Below are 17,748 nucleotides of genomic sequence, written 5' to 3' on the forward strand. Positions count from 1 at the left end.
TAATGAAGAGTAGCCCCTACTCACTGCAACTAGAGAAAGCCCATGCGCTGCAATGAACACCAGCACAGCCAAAAATAAAATAAATCTTTCAAAAAGAAGAGTGGAGGAGAAAAAAGCTGAATTTGTTGTTTTAAGCCTCACAACTCCTAGATTCACGAAAGTGTTAGCCACTCAGTCATGTCCAACTCTTTGTGACCCCATGGACTGTAGCCCGCCAGGCTCCTCTGGTCCATGGAATTCTCCAGGCAAGAATACTGGAGTGACCATGTCCTTCTCCAGGGGATCTTCCCAAACCAAGGATAGAACCTGGGTTTTCTGCACTGCAGGAAACTACACTCCTAGACTCATAACACACATTTTTTTTTCCTACCTAGGCCTATTCTCTTCCCCCAAGTTTTCACTGCCTGGAAGGTGGAGGCTGGGCAGCTTCTTGTTCAGAAGTGGATGAGGCATGTCCCATTAGAGATGTGACTAGGAATCACCTGCCACCATAGTGAGTCTAGAATGCAGAGTAGGTCTGGGGTTTGCTGCTAGGTATAATGTGTGTGTATCCTGTATGCTTAGTCGTTCAGTTGTGTCTGACTCTTTGTGACCCCATGGACTAGAGCCTACCAGGTTCCTCTGTCCATGGGATTCTCCATGCAAGAATACTGGAATGGGTTGCCATGCCCTCCTCCAGGGCATCTTCCCAACCCAGGGATCGAGCCCAGGTCTCCTGCATTGCAGGCAGATTCTTTACCATCTCAGCCACCGAGGAAGCCCAGTGAGGTATAATAGGCACTGGCTTTTCTTGGGAACACTAATTCCACTTCTGATCTAGTCTTTTTTAAATGTTCATCTATCTGTCATTTAAAACTGAAAATATCACAAGCTGAATTTAGTGTATTAGCTTGGGGCAAAAGTAATTTCAGTTTTACAATTGTTAAACTTTGTCCTTTGATATTGGAATGCATTCTTAAATAAATGTGGTTCTGCTATACATCATTTTAATGCGCATTTCTAGCTTTGTGTTTTTTGGCTAATGACATATTACTTGCTGTTTATATTTATTTTAGACTACAGAAATGATGTTAGACAAAAAGCAAAGTTGAGTGATTTTTTATTCGAGTTCAAAATGGTCATAAAGCAGCAGAGACAACTCACAACATCAACAATGCATCTGGCCCAGAAACTGCTAATGAATGTAGAGTGCAGTGGTTGTTCACCAAGTTTTGCAAAGGAAACGAGAGCCTTGAAGATGAGGAGTGCAGTGGCTGACCATCGGAAGTTAACAATGACCAACTGAGAAGATCGTTGAAGCTGATCTTCTTACAACTACATGAAAAGTTGCCCAAGAACTCAACATTGACCATTCTATGGTTGTTTGGCATTTGAAGCAAACTGGAAAGGTGAAAAAGCTCAATAAGTGGGTGCCTCACAGCTGACTAAAAATTAAAATATTGTCATTTTGAAGTGTTATCTTCTCTTATTCTATGCAACAACAATGAACCATTTCGCAGTCGGATTGTGACGTGCAACAAGTGAATTTTACATGACAACCAGCAATGACCAGACAACCAGTGATGACCAGCTCAGTGGTTGGACTGAGAAGAGGCTCCAAAGCACTTCCCAAAGCCAAACTTGCACCAAGAAAAGGTCATGGTCACTGATGGTCTGCTGCCCATTTGATCCACTACAGCTTTCTGAATCCTGGTGAAACCATTATATATGAGAAGTATGCTCAGCAAATTGATGAGATGCACTGAAAATTGCAATGCCTCAGCCAGCACTGGTCAACAGAATGGGCCCATTCTGTTGTCTTCTCCATAACGCCACCTGATCGCACGTTGCACAACCAACACTTCAAAAGTTGAATGAATTGGGCTACAAAGTTTTGCCTCATTTGCCATATTCACCTGACCCCTCACAAACCGACTACCACATCTTCAAGCAGCTTGACAATTTTTTGCAGGGAAAATGCTTCCACAACCAGCAGGATGCAGAAAATACTTTCCAAGAGTTCGTAGAATCCTGAAGCATGCTACAGGAATAAACAAACTTATTTCTTTTTGGCAAAAATGTGTTGATTGTAATGGTTCCTATTGTGATTAATAAAGATGTGTTGGAGCCTAGTTATGATGATTTAAAATTCATGGTACGAAATTTAAAAATTGTAGTCCAAAACTTCAATTACTTTTGTACCAACCTAATAGATTCTAAGGAATGAGAACAAGCTTAGCGAAGATAAAGCATAACATTTTCTGAAGTGTGTTCTGCACAACGTCAGGCCCGTGAGGAGCTCTCCTGGCAAGAGGCTCCCACGGCCAAACGACCCTGGAAAATATAGGGCACGCCACCCCCTCCTGGTGTCAGAGCCTACTGAGGGCTCTGCAGTGTCTGAGCGTAAAGGAACTATGTTAAATTCACATGCTTGCTTTTGTAGGGGGGCTTGAGCTTCCCTTCCAAGACCACAGGATTTCTATGTGAAAACTGTTCTGAATTTCAAATCCAGGTCTCTGTAAACTGGAAGTTCTCCTATCACTGAATTTTCTTGATAATAGGAGATATTCAGAAAAACTTCCTGTGACTCATAAAAGATCTACAAAGTGAAAGTAGTAACAACTGCAATTAAAAATGTGTATGTCATGGCAGAGGGGTGGGGGAAGAAGAGGGTGGGATGAATTGAGAGAGTTGCATTGACATATGTACACTACCATGTGTAAAATAGATAGCTAGTGGGAAGTTGCTGTGTAGCAGGGAGCTCAGCTTGGTGCCCTATGGTAACCTAGATGGGTGGGATGGGGGGTGGGGGTGGAAGGGAGTTTTAAGAGGGAGGGGATATATATACACATATAGCTGATTCATGTTGTTGTACAGCAGAAACACAACACTGTAAAGGAATTATACTCCAATAAAAAGTAAGCAAATATATACTCAAAACACATCAGCTGAAAGACTAAATGTATACTGGAGGTATTCTTTTGCCATTTGGGCAGCCTGGGGGACTGATTCATATCAAAAGAATGTTAACACTTAAAGAATGGACTGAATATTGAACTGCCCTACATAAAGACACGAAGTCCATGCTCAAAGAGGCTTTTTTTTTTTTTTTTTAGTGCAAACAAAGCTTGGTGCATCTCAAAATTGCTCAAAGGCCCAGGTCAAGACTGGTGGCCTTTGTGACTATTTTTGAAGTTAAACAAATTGTTCACCTAGAGAGGATTAAAATGGTGGATTCATGGCATAAGATGAAAATCCTTTGGAGCTGATACCATACTCCTAAGCCAGTGAATGTCTACATTAAATCAAACATCTGGATGAAAAGATAAAAGGTGAAGCAATTCTCCACATGTTTTCAAAATGTATCAGGGACATTATGTTGGTCTTAAAACCAAACAGTTGACTATTTTTCCCCTATATTTCGCCTCAGAATTCTGGCGTCACATATACACCAGCTGAAAAACTCAAGGGGCCAGATGGCCCATGGGTATCATTTTTAGTTTGAATAGAGAACACTGTTTTGGATACTCTTATGGAAGCAAATTATGTATTACTCTAAAACCAATTTAGAAAGAAACACTGCAATACCCAAGGGAAGGCTGGAATTCATCCTGACAATACTGGAATATTAATGCTGACACTCAATGAAAACACTATATAGAAGCAATAGACCAACAGAAGGCCTACAGAGTCTATGCTTTCTTTCTACTGCTTCTGTTTATTTATTCTTCTAGTTTTTTTCAGTTCTTTTGCAAGGACAGTGGGAAAACGTGGGACCATAAATATACTTCTGAAAAATCTACCTTATGTCTTTCAGCAGGAAAAGGCCAGAGTGAATTGTGAAGTCAGAAGGGAAGGAGAGACAGAGGTGGTGATGGTGCTGACAGTGACACATTGTTTATGAGCCTCTACACACGTTCCTTCATTTTAGTCCCAATGAAAACCTGTGAGGGACAAATCCCTGCGCCTGTTCTGTAGACAGAGGAAATCGAGACTCCGAGTCCTGCTCCTCATCTAACATCAGGGAGCAGGCAGTGAGTTGGAATGTGAACTCTGAGCAGCTTGTCCTTTCTATGACAGCAAGGCAACTCTCCCAGAGAAGAGTGTATCATGCAAACCAAAAGGTATGGGGATAGAAAGATAAATTCTGTTGTTTAAAGAAACAACTGCATCTCACAAGAATGGCAAGTTATATCTGAAGGCACCAGAAACGTAATGCTGACATGGCTTTAATCAACAATGTCGATCCCATGGAAACAAACGCATCCAGGGATACTGTAAGGGTTTGGCTTTGCAGTCCTTAACTGTTAACACAGACCACCTGTATATTATTCTCCTCATGCCTCCCAAAATAGAAACAAAATTTAAAGGCACACGAGCATTCTTTCCTGTTTTCAGCCTTCAAAATTTGCAAGGGATGGGCTACATGCAGCGTGGTAATACAATGCTCTGGGCATGAGCCTAACTTCCCTTAGAACGAGATAAATTCTGGGTTATGGTGATCCTTGGTCCATGGGAGTTTGTCAGAACTGAAAAAGATTGCTTCAAGTAGTTTTACCCATGACACCAAACCGTGGGCTGGCCTCTCAAGAATATATTCCACTGCAAATACTGTGTAATTCTTTAAACATGTGTATTTTAAAACTTGAGCAGAGCAGAACTGTCAAATTAGAGTGACATTTTAGAATTCTTCTGATTACGGATTATTTCATGGTTGTATCTCTGTTCTGTTTTAAATGTAGAATGCCCAGTGTACTACATTAGAGTTATCCTCACACAATTTGTACCATCTTAAAGGTACAAAAAGGAATTCTTTTTATTTTCTAGAATTGCTTTCATTTTCCAAGTTTGTAATATATGGACTAGTTTTTTTTTAATTTATTTTTTTAAGATGTATTCTTTTAAAAAAATTGGAGTATAATTTCTTTACAAGATTGTGTTATTTTCTGTTGTACAACAAAGTGAATTTACTATATGCATACATATATCCCCTCCCTCTTGAACTCCCCTCCCTTACCCCCAGTCTACCCCTCTCGGTCATCACACAGTATAGAGCTGAACTTCCTGTGCTATACAGCAGGTTCTCACTAGCTATCTGTTTTACACATAGTAGTGTATATAGGTCAGTGCTATTCTCCCAAGTCATCCCACCCTCTTCTTCCCCACTTCCACATGTCCATTCTGTATGTCTGCATCTCTATTCCTGCCCTGCAAATGGTTTCATCAGTACCACTTTCTCGATTCCATATATATGCATTAATATATGATATTTAGTAAACCAAAAACAAGATGAAAAGACAACCCTCAGAATGGGAAAAAATATTTGCAAATGGAGCAACTGAAAAAGAGTCTCCAAAATATACAAGCAGCTCATGCAGCTCAATATCAAAAAAATACAAACCCAATCAAAAAATAGGCAGAAGATATAGAGACATTTCCCCAAAGAAGACACACAGATGGCTAACAAACAAATGAAAATACACTCAACATCACTCATTATCAGAGAAATGCAAATCAAAACTACAATGACATATCACCCCACACCAATTAAAATGGCCACCCTCAAGAAATCTATAAACAATAAATTCTAGAGAGGGTGTGGAGAAAAGGTAACCCTCTTGCACTGTTGGGAATGTAAATTGATACAGCCACTATGGAGAACAGGTTGGAGGTTCTAGAACTACCATATGACCTAGCAATCCCACTCCTGGGCATATATCTTGAGAAAACCATAATTCAAAAAGACATATGTAACTCAATGATCACTGCAGCACTATTTACAATAGCCAGGACATAGAAGCAACCTAGATGTTTATTGACAGATGAATGGATAAAGAAGATGTGGTATATGTATACAATGGAAAGTTAGCCATAAAAAGAAATGAAATTGAGTCATTTGTAGTGACATGAATGGATCTAGAGTCTGTCATACAAAATAAGTCAGAAAGAGAAAAACAAATATTGCATATGGGTTAGTTTTAAAACGATGACAAACCTGACTATAGGTGGTATAACACCATAAGGACATCATTACAAGACTAATTTCTGAATATGGGTCATATTTAAATAGAGCAAACCTCACTATTCCCAATTACTGTTTGTAGATGTCTAATTTAATTACTATTCAATATAGAAAATCATAAGTATTGTATGAGGCACTAAAATTTATATTTCTTCCAAACAAACCTAGACTACTATGTCCTACTATTTAGAAATGGCTACTCAAGAAACCAACAGACACAATGAAGGAACAAAAAGGCTGAAAGACATTTACTGTATTTTGGTACCAGAGAAAGAAAGGAATTCATTAAATTTAAAAAGTGAAGTTAGTAGTTGATTAATGGCAGTTCAGATACTGAATAGAAGTAGAGTTTGAAATTTAATGGATGAGTGAAAATATAGAAAAAGCTCAGAAAAGCTGAAGTCTGCAAAATATCTTATACCATGAATATCTTAATATTTGGTAAACCAAACAAACAAACAAACACCAAGCATTTGGACTTCCTGGTGGTCCAGTTGTTAAGAATCTGCCTGCCAGTGCAGGGGACACAGGTTTGATCTCTGAGCCAGGAAGAGCCCACATGTTGAGGAGTAACCAAGCCTGTGTTATGTACCACAGCTACTGAAGCCTGCACCTAAAACCCATGTTCCACAGCAAGAGAAGCCACTGCAATAAGAAGCTCAACAGAGGGCAGCCCCCTGCTCACCACAACTTGAGAAAGCCTGCATGTAGCAACAAAGACTCCGTACAGCAAAACAAAACAAAACTCAAACAAACCAAGCATCTAAAGTGCTTTCAATAAATTCCAGGTACATTCACAGAAATATTTAGTCAGTCTAAAGAGGGTAGTTACTCACCACATCAAAGGCAGTAAACACGTGACAGTAGTGGTGATTGGACTTCAAATCCTTAGTGATATAAGCGAATGTTGAGAGGTCTTCCGGGTCTTGGGCAGCACAGGAGATATTACGAATCTCATGCTCAGCAATTATGTTCTGGAAGAAATGACATAAATGACCATTGTTTTCCTCTGCAAACCAGCCTGTTTCAGAACCAAGGCAAATGACCTGGGAAGCAGCTGCTGTCCCTTTTCCTAGAATGTTCTAGACCAGCAACATTCAAAATGACCCACGATGTGTGGGCAAAGGTATACCAGGTCTGGAAGGAATATTTTCGTTTAATGAAAAACCACCTAAAATAGTCCAAACCTGGAGCAGCGGTTCTTGCCTGGCGCTGTGTGCAGAAGCAGTCTGGGTGGTAGACACTTTTTAAAAAAATAATAAATATTAAGGATTTTACTATTTCTATCCCCCACGTACACTGGGAGAGTCAGTGCTGCCTCCTGCCAACTCTTCCCGGAAAAGATCCCCTTCCCTGTTCTGCTTTCCCAGGAGCCTGAGCCCTCACCATCCCTTACTGTTGACCTGTGCCGCCCAGAGCTCCCCAGAGCCGAGGCAGGTTGGGGAGGGCGAGTCAAGGCACTCTCTCTCGACAACTCTGCAGAGACTAGGGCGCAGAGGTGGGAGGAGGGAAACACACTGCAGGCTTGATGCAGGACCCCGTGGATGACAACACTTTGCTGACTATTCCTGCCGTGTTGTAATTACAAGTGGGCGCTGGAGGTTAGCCTCAGAGCTGACAGGTGGAAACAGGTACTCAGACAGTGTAAGTGCCTTAATGCAGGGCAGGTGGCGGAGCTGAGCCCACAATCTGGGGTTTTCAAAACACAGGGCTCAGGCTCTCTCAAATATGATGCAATACCTCTCACCCCCAACCTCTCTCTCACTGGCTCAACACAATTTCATTTTTCTTCTCAGTAGCATTTTTTTCATGGCCTCTCCTTGCCAGCCTCCTCATCCCAACCAGCCTTTAAGAATAATGGGAAGTACCTGAGGAAAGGTTTAGGTACCATTATCCTGAAGCACAAAATAACCAAGGAGAAACATCTGGGCTGCAAACCCTACCAGATACTTCTTTTGATATATTGATGAATTCAAGAAGGAAAATATTTCACATAACCGTGCAATCATTTCTTAATCTCATATCCCATTTATAATATAATATCTCATTTATGATTTCTACAGTTGTCACAGATCTAAAACCTTTAATGATTACCCTAATTACTTCACAACTGCACAGTCTTAAATAACCCAAGCACATATAATGCTCTGGGTATACCCATCAATGTCTAAAAACGCTTACAAAATGCCCTTCCCTGCCAGCGCCCCGAGCAAGTTTTTCACGCCCCTCACTCTGCTGAGCTGTGTGGTTAGGAAGCAATTACAGAATTAACACATGAAAGAAAATTAAATTAAGGCATTCTTCACAGTGGTCCCTTATGTTGATACTACCTGTAGCACTGTCAAAAATAACTCAAATTGGAGTCAGAATCCCATAAACAAGTAACATCCTCTTGCAGAATAGAATTTCAAGGTAGAAGGTCCAGATCCTCTTTTGACGTTCAGACAGCATTTCTTCAAGAAGAAAACTAAATTAGGAACTTGTGAAATCTTATATTTAAAATTAATAAGAGCTGTGTGATCTTTATAGGAACAGTGTTAGCAGGTGCTCTAGGCCTCCACCGTCATTTGATTTATTTTGTTTCCACCATCATTTTAATTGGGGGCTGCGAGTTATTTTGGCAAGTCTGTGCGGATGTGGCCTCATCATCCAGGATCCACTGTTACTGGAAATAGAGCATTGGCTTCAACTTTTAACTAAATTGGTATGTTGTGTTCTTGAGATTTTTAACTAGCATAAGGTAGATTCATTGGAAAGACTGATGCTGAAGCTGAAGCTCCAGTACTTTGGCTACCTGATGCGAAGAGCTGACTCACTGGAAAATACCTTGATGCTGGGAAAGACTGAGGGCAAAAGAAGGGGGCCACAGAGGATGAGATGGTGGATGGCATCATCAACTCAATGGAAATGAGTCTGAGCAAACTCCGAGAGATAGTGAAGGACAAGGAAGCCTGGCACGCTGCAGTTGATGGGGTCGCAAAGAGTAAGACATGACTGAACAATAACAAAAAAGGTAGATTAACTTCTCAGGAAGGTGTTACAGTGAAAAGTGCCCTGTGACTTTTATTGCACTGAATACCCTGAATCTTGCCAGTTCATAAGATGTCACTCTTGATTTTCAATGGTGTATGACAGCCCTGTGGCCCAGGGAAAACTTGTAAAGTAGATCAAGCTTTATCTCTGGAGCTCTCTCTTAATTATGAGCTGCATGTGTCTGTCCTCCCCAAGTTTGTATCTTGAAATCATAGCTCCCAGTGTGACGGTGCTTAGAGGTGGGCCTTTGGGATATGATTAGGTCAAGAGGGTGGAGCTCTCGTGAAGGTGATTAGTGCTTTTACAAGATGAGGAGCCAGTAGGTCCTTGGTTATCCTTTTTATATATAGCAGTGTGTACCTGTTCATCTCAAACTTCCTAACTATCCCTCCTCCCCATCTTTCCCCCCAGAAATCATAAGCTCATTCTTTAGGGAACTCTGCTCAATGTTATATGGCAGCCTGGATGGGAGAGGAGTTTGCAGGAGGATGGATACATGTGTATGTATGGCTGAGTCCCTTTGCTGTCCATCTGAAACTGTCACAACACTTTTCATCAGTTATACTCCAATACAAAATAAAACATTTAATAAAAATAAATAAATAAATCTAAGTTGGCTTAAAAAAAATTGCAAAAAAAAAAAAAAACCCAGTCGAGAGAGCCAACTGGCCCTCTCTGCCATAAGGACACAGCAGGAAGATGGCTGTTTATGAAGCAGCAAATGGAGGCTTTCATCAGATACTGAATCTGTTGCTGACTTAATTCTGGACTTTCCAGCCTCTGAAACTGTGAGAAATAAATATTTGTGGTTTAAGCAACCCCATCTATGGTAATTTATTACAGCACTAAGACACTTTTCCCCTTTCCTGACTTTCCCTCCCAATTTCCTGAGACCCATCCCCACAACCACCCTGCCCTCCACTCCCTCACTTCTCATCCCCAGCAGCCCAGGACCATCTCTTAACTCTGAGGCCCTGCCCTCCTCTGTGCTGCTCCATGTTCCAAAATCAGCCTCTTCACCTACTGCTGAAACGTTTATTCCTCTGTTCTCATGGTCTAAACTAGAGGAAAAGCAGGCTAATAAAAATGTTCTTTAATCAGTTAATAGCTCATGTTACTGGCATTTAATCATCCTAATTGGCAATTGAAAAACGTGCTTTTAAATGAATTCATACTGATCGACTGGGTGGGGAGGTATTTTGAGCAGAACTTCCTGATATGTTGGTGGTGCTGGAATGTGGACAGGACCTGCGATCTCACTACTGATGTAACTGAGCAGGACTCACTACTGATGTAACCGAGTGAGACCTTTTCAGGACAGACCCTGCTCCCACATCCTCTCAGAAGTACCCAGATAATAGTATCTCATGCCTGAGTTTTTCAGATGCTAAAAAATCACCACCATGCATGCATGCTTAGTTGCTTCAGTCATGTTGGACTCTTTGCGACCCCATGGACTGCAGCCCAACAGGCTCCTTTGTCCATGGGATTCTCCAGGCAAGAATACTGGAGTGGGTTGCCATGCCTTTCTCCAGGGGATCTTTTTTGACCTAGGGATCGAACCCACGTCTCTTGTGTCTCCTGCATCAGCAGGTGAGTTCTTTTCTACTAGCACCTGGGAAGAAATGAACTACTTGATGTCAAGAGCACGTAGCCGCCAGGCCATCTGGCACCTAAGGGTTGATCACCATCAACCAGTCAAGAGAACTGTGCACGAGCTGATCACATACCTGGGGACACCACCCCCTCCCTTGGCCTTTAAAAATGCTCTGCTGAAAAACTAAATAAAGGTATGGTGGTTCTTTGGTTTAAAAAAAAAATGCTTTTCTGAAATCCTCCAGGGAGTTCGGGGTTTTATGTGCATGACCCACCCGTTCTTGCTTGGCCCTGCAAGAAACCTTTCTCTGCTTCAAACTCGAACGTTCGGAGTGTTGAACCTCACTGTGTGTCAGGCACACAAACCTACATGTGGTAACACTGAGCTCAATGCTGCCGTCACTCTGCATCACCTTTGGAGAATGGCAAGGCCAGGTCTCCATGTGTATGATTCTGAGACTAAGGGACACTCCTGGACTACAGACTACGCAACAGCTGTGGATGGAATGGAGGCTGCATGTGCTATAAACAACTTGTTTAGGCAAAAATCCTAAATTAATCTGTGCCTAAAAAAAAAGCATAAGCCCTGCCTGAGGCTGACATTCAAAACAAACAAACCCAGGCACTGAGTTATTCCTAATTTAGCTGGATGGGAAGACTGAGGAGGGGGTCAGAGCAGGAAGGCAAAATGCAACCCAATCTTGGTCAAGTGCTGGATGTGGGGACTGTGTCACCTCTTAGACGGCTCTGCTGATCTGAAGACGGGTTTGGAACTAAGCAGGTGTACTCTTCTTGGTGGAAAGCCATGCTAGAGCTACCTCTGGGCTATGGAGCACCAGAAAGCTGGTATGATTTATCTGTAACATTTTAGTTTAAACCTATTCCAAGTCCCATTTTTAGTTCAAGGTCATTTTCGCTTTTTCCTTTTCAAATAGAGTTCAGTGATTCAATTTGTTTCCTATGTTGGTAGGTAATAAACTCATGAGTTGATAACCAGGCACCTAACCTTCTCCATGGACTCAAGCCACAGCTACTTCTTCATGAGAGTAAAAGGAAAGAAGTGCTTTACTGGAAGGTTCACCTTTTACCTAGTCAAATGCAAGCAAATAGGAATGGAAGTGTAAATTAAGCATCCACTGCACTTCAAACATATTGGTAGAAGGAGCTGTGGCTTAACAGAAAAAAGCATTAGGTTAGGGAAAGGGAAAGTCAAGTTTTGTCCTTCTCAGTGACCAGCTGGCTGTGTCACTGCGGGGCAGTCACTTGGAAAAGGGTCTGAGGCCTTTGGTTACTCTACGTGTCCAGAGCAGTCCAGACACCCCCTCTAGGTGGCCAGGGCAGGGTTACAGAGATGTGGTGGTAGGGAGGGGACAGATTAAGAATCAAACATCAAACATAAACAATAAGCTGTGACTTCTGCTTGTGTCTCAGTACAGGCTTAGTGGTTACAGCACCTCAAATTGTGAGGTCTTCCCAGATGTCTACAAATCACAAGTCCTTCACTTCAAGTCAGAGTGGCTCCCTGTTGACAGTGCTTCCCAGGGGAGGAACCTCCGGTGCAAACTGGAAGCAGGACCTGGAGTGCATCAGCCTGCTCCTTCCCTGCTGTGGGCATTGACCCGAGGCTGGACTTTGCACAGGACCAAGTGGCGCACACGATGCCCTGCAGACACTGCTGATGAGCACAGTTCCCTTCACACCATGACCCTTCAGCACTGGCTCCTCCACACACCCTGAAACCAGGCCTTCAGCCCTGGCTGGCAGTGTCTCTCAGCCTTCCTCAGACAAACTCTACCAGCGCAGCTCTTCACCGTTTCTCTCTTCTACCTTCTAACACAAGCCCTCTGCTTTGATTTCTCACACACTAACTCCTAGGCCACGACCCTGAGTCACCCACCATCCACCATCAGATTGAAGCAGATCAGCTACACCCTAGGATGGGGACCCTGTGTAGCCACCAGTGTTGAAGTCAATGTCCCCAAATTCCTGAAAAAGCCAGGCAAGTGCTTTTTAACTAGTTTTAAAATTACCCAGACTCACCAGTTTTCTTTTGTGATTGCCAAAGAGAGATATGAAATTGGAATGTAGCATATTATCTTAAAGGTCATAGAGAGGTTGGCTCCACCTGCCACCAACATATGCCTTTGCTCTGGATTTTGAGAACAGGCTGAGGACCACACTGTGAGGACTTGAAAGACACACGGGCTTTCTTCTTCTAGTGTCTTTATTCATGCAATTATCTTTGGCATATCTTTCAGTGCTTAGAGGTCCATGTAGTCCTTAGTGAGGAGAGCTATATGAGTAACTCATCTAAGTACAGGTGACTAAAAGCAGAAGCATCTTCTCAAAGTCTAGGAAATCAAGATCTACGACCACTAATGTGTCCGTAAGGTAAAGGCCACAGAGCCAGCAGTGCTCTCTCCTCCCTCTGATGGTGGAGAGAGTGTAAGATGTATTATTACATAATACATAAACCATAATAAGATGTATTATTAATAAGTGTATTATTACAGATGCACCCAGTCATGCCACCAGTTTCATGGGATGACAGTCTTAAGACTCTGGAAACTTCTCGGGGCAAATACAACTTGTTTAGAAAATGTCAGAATCCAAGCCTACTAATAAGATTGTTAATCTAAGAGAGTGTTAAACTCATATGCTGAAAATATACTGCCACTTATGATTTTCAAGTGCAAATGGGGTAAAGACAACTGCTCCAGGTTAGGGGGAAAAAAAAACAATGCCAAAGACTTTCTTGAAGTTTAGATACAGTGAAAGCAATGGTATCTTAAGAATTCCATAAAGTTTTGAAACTTTAAAAACCAACTGACTATAATCTAGGGCTAAAGGAAGCAACTAAAGTTGCTTCTAAGAAATGAAAAAGCAAATCAATTGGGATTTTTCTGATCAGGCTCCCCACAATTGTAATCTGATAATGGTAACTGTCAATGACATATTGCCAGGTTGAAGCCATCATCCACATAAGGCATCTGACTCTGAGTGTGCTCTGGACATCATTGACTAGCTGGAGCAGGCTGAGTTATCAGCTTTCTGCCTGGGTTTCAGAACTGCTTCTAAAACTGGGAGGTTGTTCTCCTCAGCAGACTTGGGGAGCTTGGGCTTATCTGACCACTGACACAGCAGTCTTCTTCATTACAGAAAACAAATTGGGAAGGCTTTCAATGGGTGAAAGCCATTGAATCTGGAGATTCAGATGGTCAGGCTTATTACAGTCAAGAGTCATTGGCCACAGGATGTTTCCCTGAATCTAAATCCAGGTGCCCTGGTCATAAATTTCCATCATTTAAATTCATCTGTTTCATGACATCTGCTTCCTTTCCCCAGAATGGAGTGGGTCCAACTGGGAGGATGGGTAGGCAGTCCAGAAAACAAACAGTGTTCACCAATGGGGATCACCTCATTTCCCCAATTTCTATACTTTATTGATTGGAAGGATGTAAACCTAAAATGCAGGGACATTTGGGGGTTTGGGAAGAAGAGCCAGTCAGGTTTGAGTTTATGGACGGTGAGTGTGGTCACACCCACATTTTCTAGTTTAGTACCCGCATTCCGTCATCTTTGCCAAGAAAGGACACTTTTGAAGTAAAATGCAACCCATTTGTCTACACTTGACCTTGGAGCACATGAACCATTCTCCCAGTGAGTGCAAGGTCATAGCATAGTCACAGCATGGCCTGAGCTTTTCGGATGGTGCCTCTTAAGAAAACAATACAGTTGAAACCCTCTCTTCCATCTCAATAGTTGAGAACGAAATGCAATTATACGATGTAAAAGCCAGAGCATGTGTTCCCTGTGTCAGGTATTCATTACATACATCAAAAGAAAGGACAGGCCTATCTCTGGAGAAATGGAAAGACAAACATTCTAGTCTGTTGCCTAGTGACACTTCCTCTGATAGAGGAATGAACACTGATGCATTTTCACTCTAGACATGATTTTTCCTGTTTTAATGTTCCCAGGACCCAAAGGGATATTGTCAGATCCTCAACAGCACAGTCTTTGAGGGAAGGTACCTTGGAAAGGTGAATGCAAAATATGTGTAGAAATCCTGGACCAAGCCTCCAAATGCAAGGTGCCCCTGTGTGTGTGCAAGGTGCATGTGTGTGTGTGTCTGTGTGTGTGTCTGTGTGTGTGTGTGTGTATTTACGGCTGTGTTTAGGGAGCATGAAGGTGGGGGAATGATTAAAATGGTGGATGATGGGACTTCCTTGGTGGTCCAGTGATTAAGACTCCAGTGGTTAAGACTTAAACTCAGGTTTGATCCCTGCTTGGGGAACTAAGATCCCACATGCCGCACGATGTGGCCAAAACATTAAGAAAAGTTAAATAAATAAAATGGAGATGTTAAGTATGATGGGAAGCGAAGGATTTTAGATCATTGACTCAGGACTGTAGAGGTAATGGTACCCACCTTATTTGTTGCATCAATAAATTTGACTCCTTTATACGAGACTGAAAGGATGATAGTAGGGACCTTCTTCATTTGCTCTGTAGACTTCTGAAATTAAAATTAGAAAGCTGTTGGAGCAGTCTGTGTTGCATGGCAACTGTAGCACATAATTTTTTCTCTTGAAAGATAAAAATAAGCTCAAGTTAAAAACAACAACACACACACACACCACACACACACCAAACATACTCTAATTTAAATATATGTCTCTCTTCTCTTGGGCTTAGCTCTGGTTTAGGTTTATAAAGTATCTGTCTTGCACTTGAGGATCTAAATAGAGCTTTTCTGCTGCTTCATGTGGGTGAAGGAATACTGCCTTTCTGTGACACCAAGAGGAGAAACAAATAGCTCCGTCCCCTACTGCAATTTCAAGCGACATTCTTTTGAAGAGAGTTAAGCCATGTCAGATGGAACTCCAAGGGTGAGTTTAGCATGAACAAAATACATGCTACCTCTCCCTGTTTCTTCCAGTCTCTTTCTTCAAGGTACAAAGCATGTCTGAATACATACTTAAAATAGGGATTTAGAATACATCATTGTGAATTTTTCTTGCACCTGGCCAAATCTGTAAAAGCTGGTAGCATATTTGCTGCAGAATTGCTTGTGGCCACATAGGATATAATACCACTCCATGATGCTGGATCCCTCCGGGGGCAGGCTGTATTTTGAGCCATGGTAAAACTGGACAGTCCAGGTAACCTACTTCATCATTTAGAGCTGAGGTAATCCCTTAGTCTAAAGTTCTTATGATAGATGTTCACAATGGCTGAATGAGCTTAGGGTTAGCAGCTTCTATAGTTTCATGCATCTGCAAAAAGTTTCTCCGTAATTTAGCATTAGCCTTTTCTGGTTAGTTTTATCATTCATCACAGGTCACCCGCAGTCTGTTTACTTCATTTCCTGCTGTGGACACTCCTAATAATCATATTAAACATCAAGAAGAACCTACCTGACAGTTAGCCTGATGGATTTTCCAGACAAGACAGGTGAGAACATAACAGGAGAGAAAATACATAAAAAGGTAAGAGGAAACGATTTCAGTAATTCACCAACAGCACAGACTCATTAGACAGTAAAGAGAACAGGCTCTATAGATACATGTTGATGCAGTGCAACTGTTATTTTACAGAAACTGCTGCAGGCTTTTCCAGACCCTGTCTCTCCTTTGTTTTTACTGTTTTCTCATCGTTCTGTTTACTCCATTGCACAGTCTTATTATGACTGACACGCAAGAGCCTTCTGCTTTGAGCATTCCAGGACCAGCTGTCTTATGTACATTAAGAGAGTTGAGGGAAGATATGAACTTTCTTGATTTCTTCATTTATATTACCCATTTTCCATTTATAAACTCTGAAATGTGACCAGAATGACAGAAGGTCAGATAGTTTGAATACAGCTCATTGAACTCCGTAATGATAATTACATTTCATCTTTCGCTTGAGACATGGAAAAGGTGTTTCACATTTTCCTGTTTGTTTTGACACACCTTTTTGAGAGCTACTATATCTGTGTCAGAGATAAAGAAAATTGATTACTGAGAGTATTACTATGTAATATTAAGTGTTTCATACAGTACAGAAAAAAAGCAGTGCCTGTGAAGTGCTTTTTAACTAGTTTTAAAATTACCCAGACTCACCAGTTTTTTTTTGTGATTGCCAAAAAGAGATATGAAATTGGAAGGTAAGGTTAGATACTTTTATTTTTGAATACTTTATCCAACCAGCTCTTAGAAACGTACAAGACAAATTGAAAGCTAGAAGAAATAACATGCAGCATGCTGACTGGAAGGTAAAACTGTGGGCTGAATTCTGTCAAGAGAGAGGCTGTAGCAGGAACAGGCAGCCCTTTGGTGGACTGAATGTGTGTGTGAAGGGACGGAATGTATGGTGGACTGAATGTGTGCATATGTGTGAAGAATTATTTGCAAAAAGTAACAATGGGTTCCAACAAATCACTTCGCCCATCTCTTGTGAATACACTCTCGTGGACAGCTATCTGTGACATGAAATACTATCAACATACACCTAACATATGGAGAAGGAAATGGCAACCATCTCCAGTATTCTTGCCTGGAGAATTTCGGGGACAGAGAAGCCTGGTGGGCTACAGCCCATAGGGTCGCAAAGAGTCGGACACGACTGAGCAACTAATACACACGTTCCCCTAACATAAGGTTAAAATACCAACATGTTATGTAGTATTAAGAAACCCTGTCCCACTTGGAAGAAATGGACAAATTCTTAGAAAAGTATAACTTTCCAAAACTGAACCAGGAAGAAATAGAAGATCTTAACAGACCCATCACAAGCACGGAAATCGAAACTGTAATCAGAAATCTTCCAGCAAACAAAAGCCCAGGACCAGACGGCTTCACAGCGGAATTCTACCAAAAATTTAGAGAAGAGCTAACACCTATCCTACTCAAACTCTTCCAGAAAATTGCAGAAGATGGTAAACTTCCAAACTCATTCGATGAGGCCACCATCACCCTAATTCCAAAACCAGACAAAGATGTCACAAAAAAGGAAAACTACAGGCCAATATCACTGATGAACATAGATGCAAAAATCCTTAATAAAATTCTAGCAAACAGAATCCAACATCATATTAAAAAGATCTTACATCATGACCAAGTGGGCTTTATCCC

The 17,748-nt window shown here is 41.6% G+C and overlaps 1 protein-coding gene and 1 long non-coding RNA gene across 13 annotated transcripts in view; one reads left to right on the forward strand and one right to left on the reverse strand.

The window, feature by feature from the left end:
* ANKS1B (ankyrin repeat and sterile alpha motif domain containing 1B) overlaps positions 1–17,748 on the reverse strand; it is a 1,049,816-nt gene that overhangs the window by 27,961 nt on the left and 1,004,107 nt on the right. For all 12 annotated transcript variants that reach the window (XM_081595385.1, XM_081595384.1, XM_081595383.1 and 9 more), the window contains 3 exons: positions 16,051–16,062; positions 15,063–15,149; positions 6,838–6,975 (listed from right to left, as the gene is read on the reverse strand). In XM_081595385.1, coding sequence (XP_081451511.1) covers positions 6,838–6,975; positions 15,063–15,149; positions 16,051–16,062 — 237 coding nt within the window. The remainder of the gene's footprint in view (positions 1–6,837; positions 6,976–15,062; positions 15,150–16,050; positions 16,063–17,748) is intronic.
* On the forward strand, positions 3,866–16,404 carry LOC145546979 (uncharacterized). The gene is made up of 5 exons (XR_014083429.1): positions 3,866–4,103; positions 12,062–12,629; positions 14,611–14,673; positions 15,329–15,522; positions 15,974–16,404. It is a non-coding gene; the product is annotated as an uncharacterized LOC145546979 (long non-coding RNA).

The sequence above is a fragment of the Giraffa tippelskirchi genome, chromosome 4, assembly GCF_054371585.1.
Source record: "Giraffa tippelskirchi isolate mGirTip1 chromosome 4, T2T-mGirTip1v1.2.pri, whole genome shotgun sequence".
In the NCBI taxonomy this organism is placed as follows: Eukaryota; Metazoa; Chordata; class Mammalia; order Artiodactyla; family Giraffidae; genus Giraffa; species Giraffa tippelskirchi.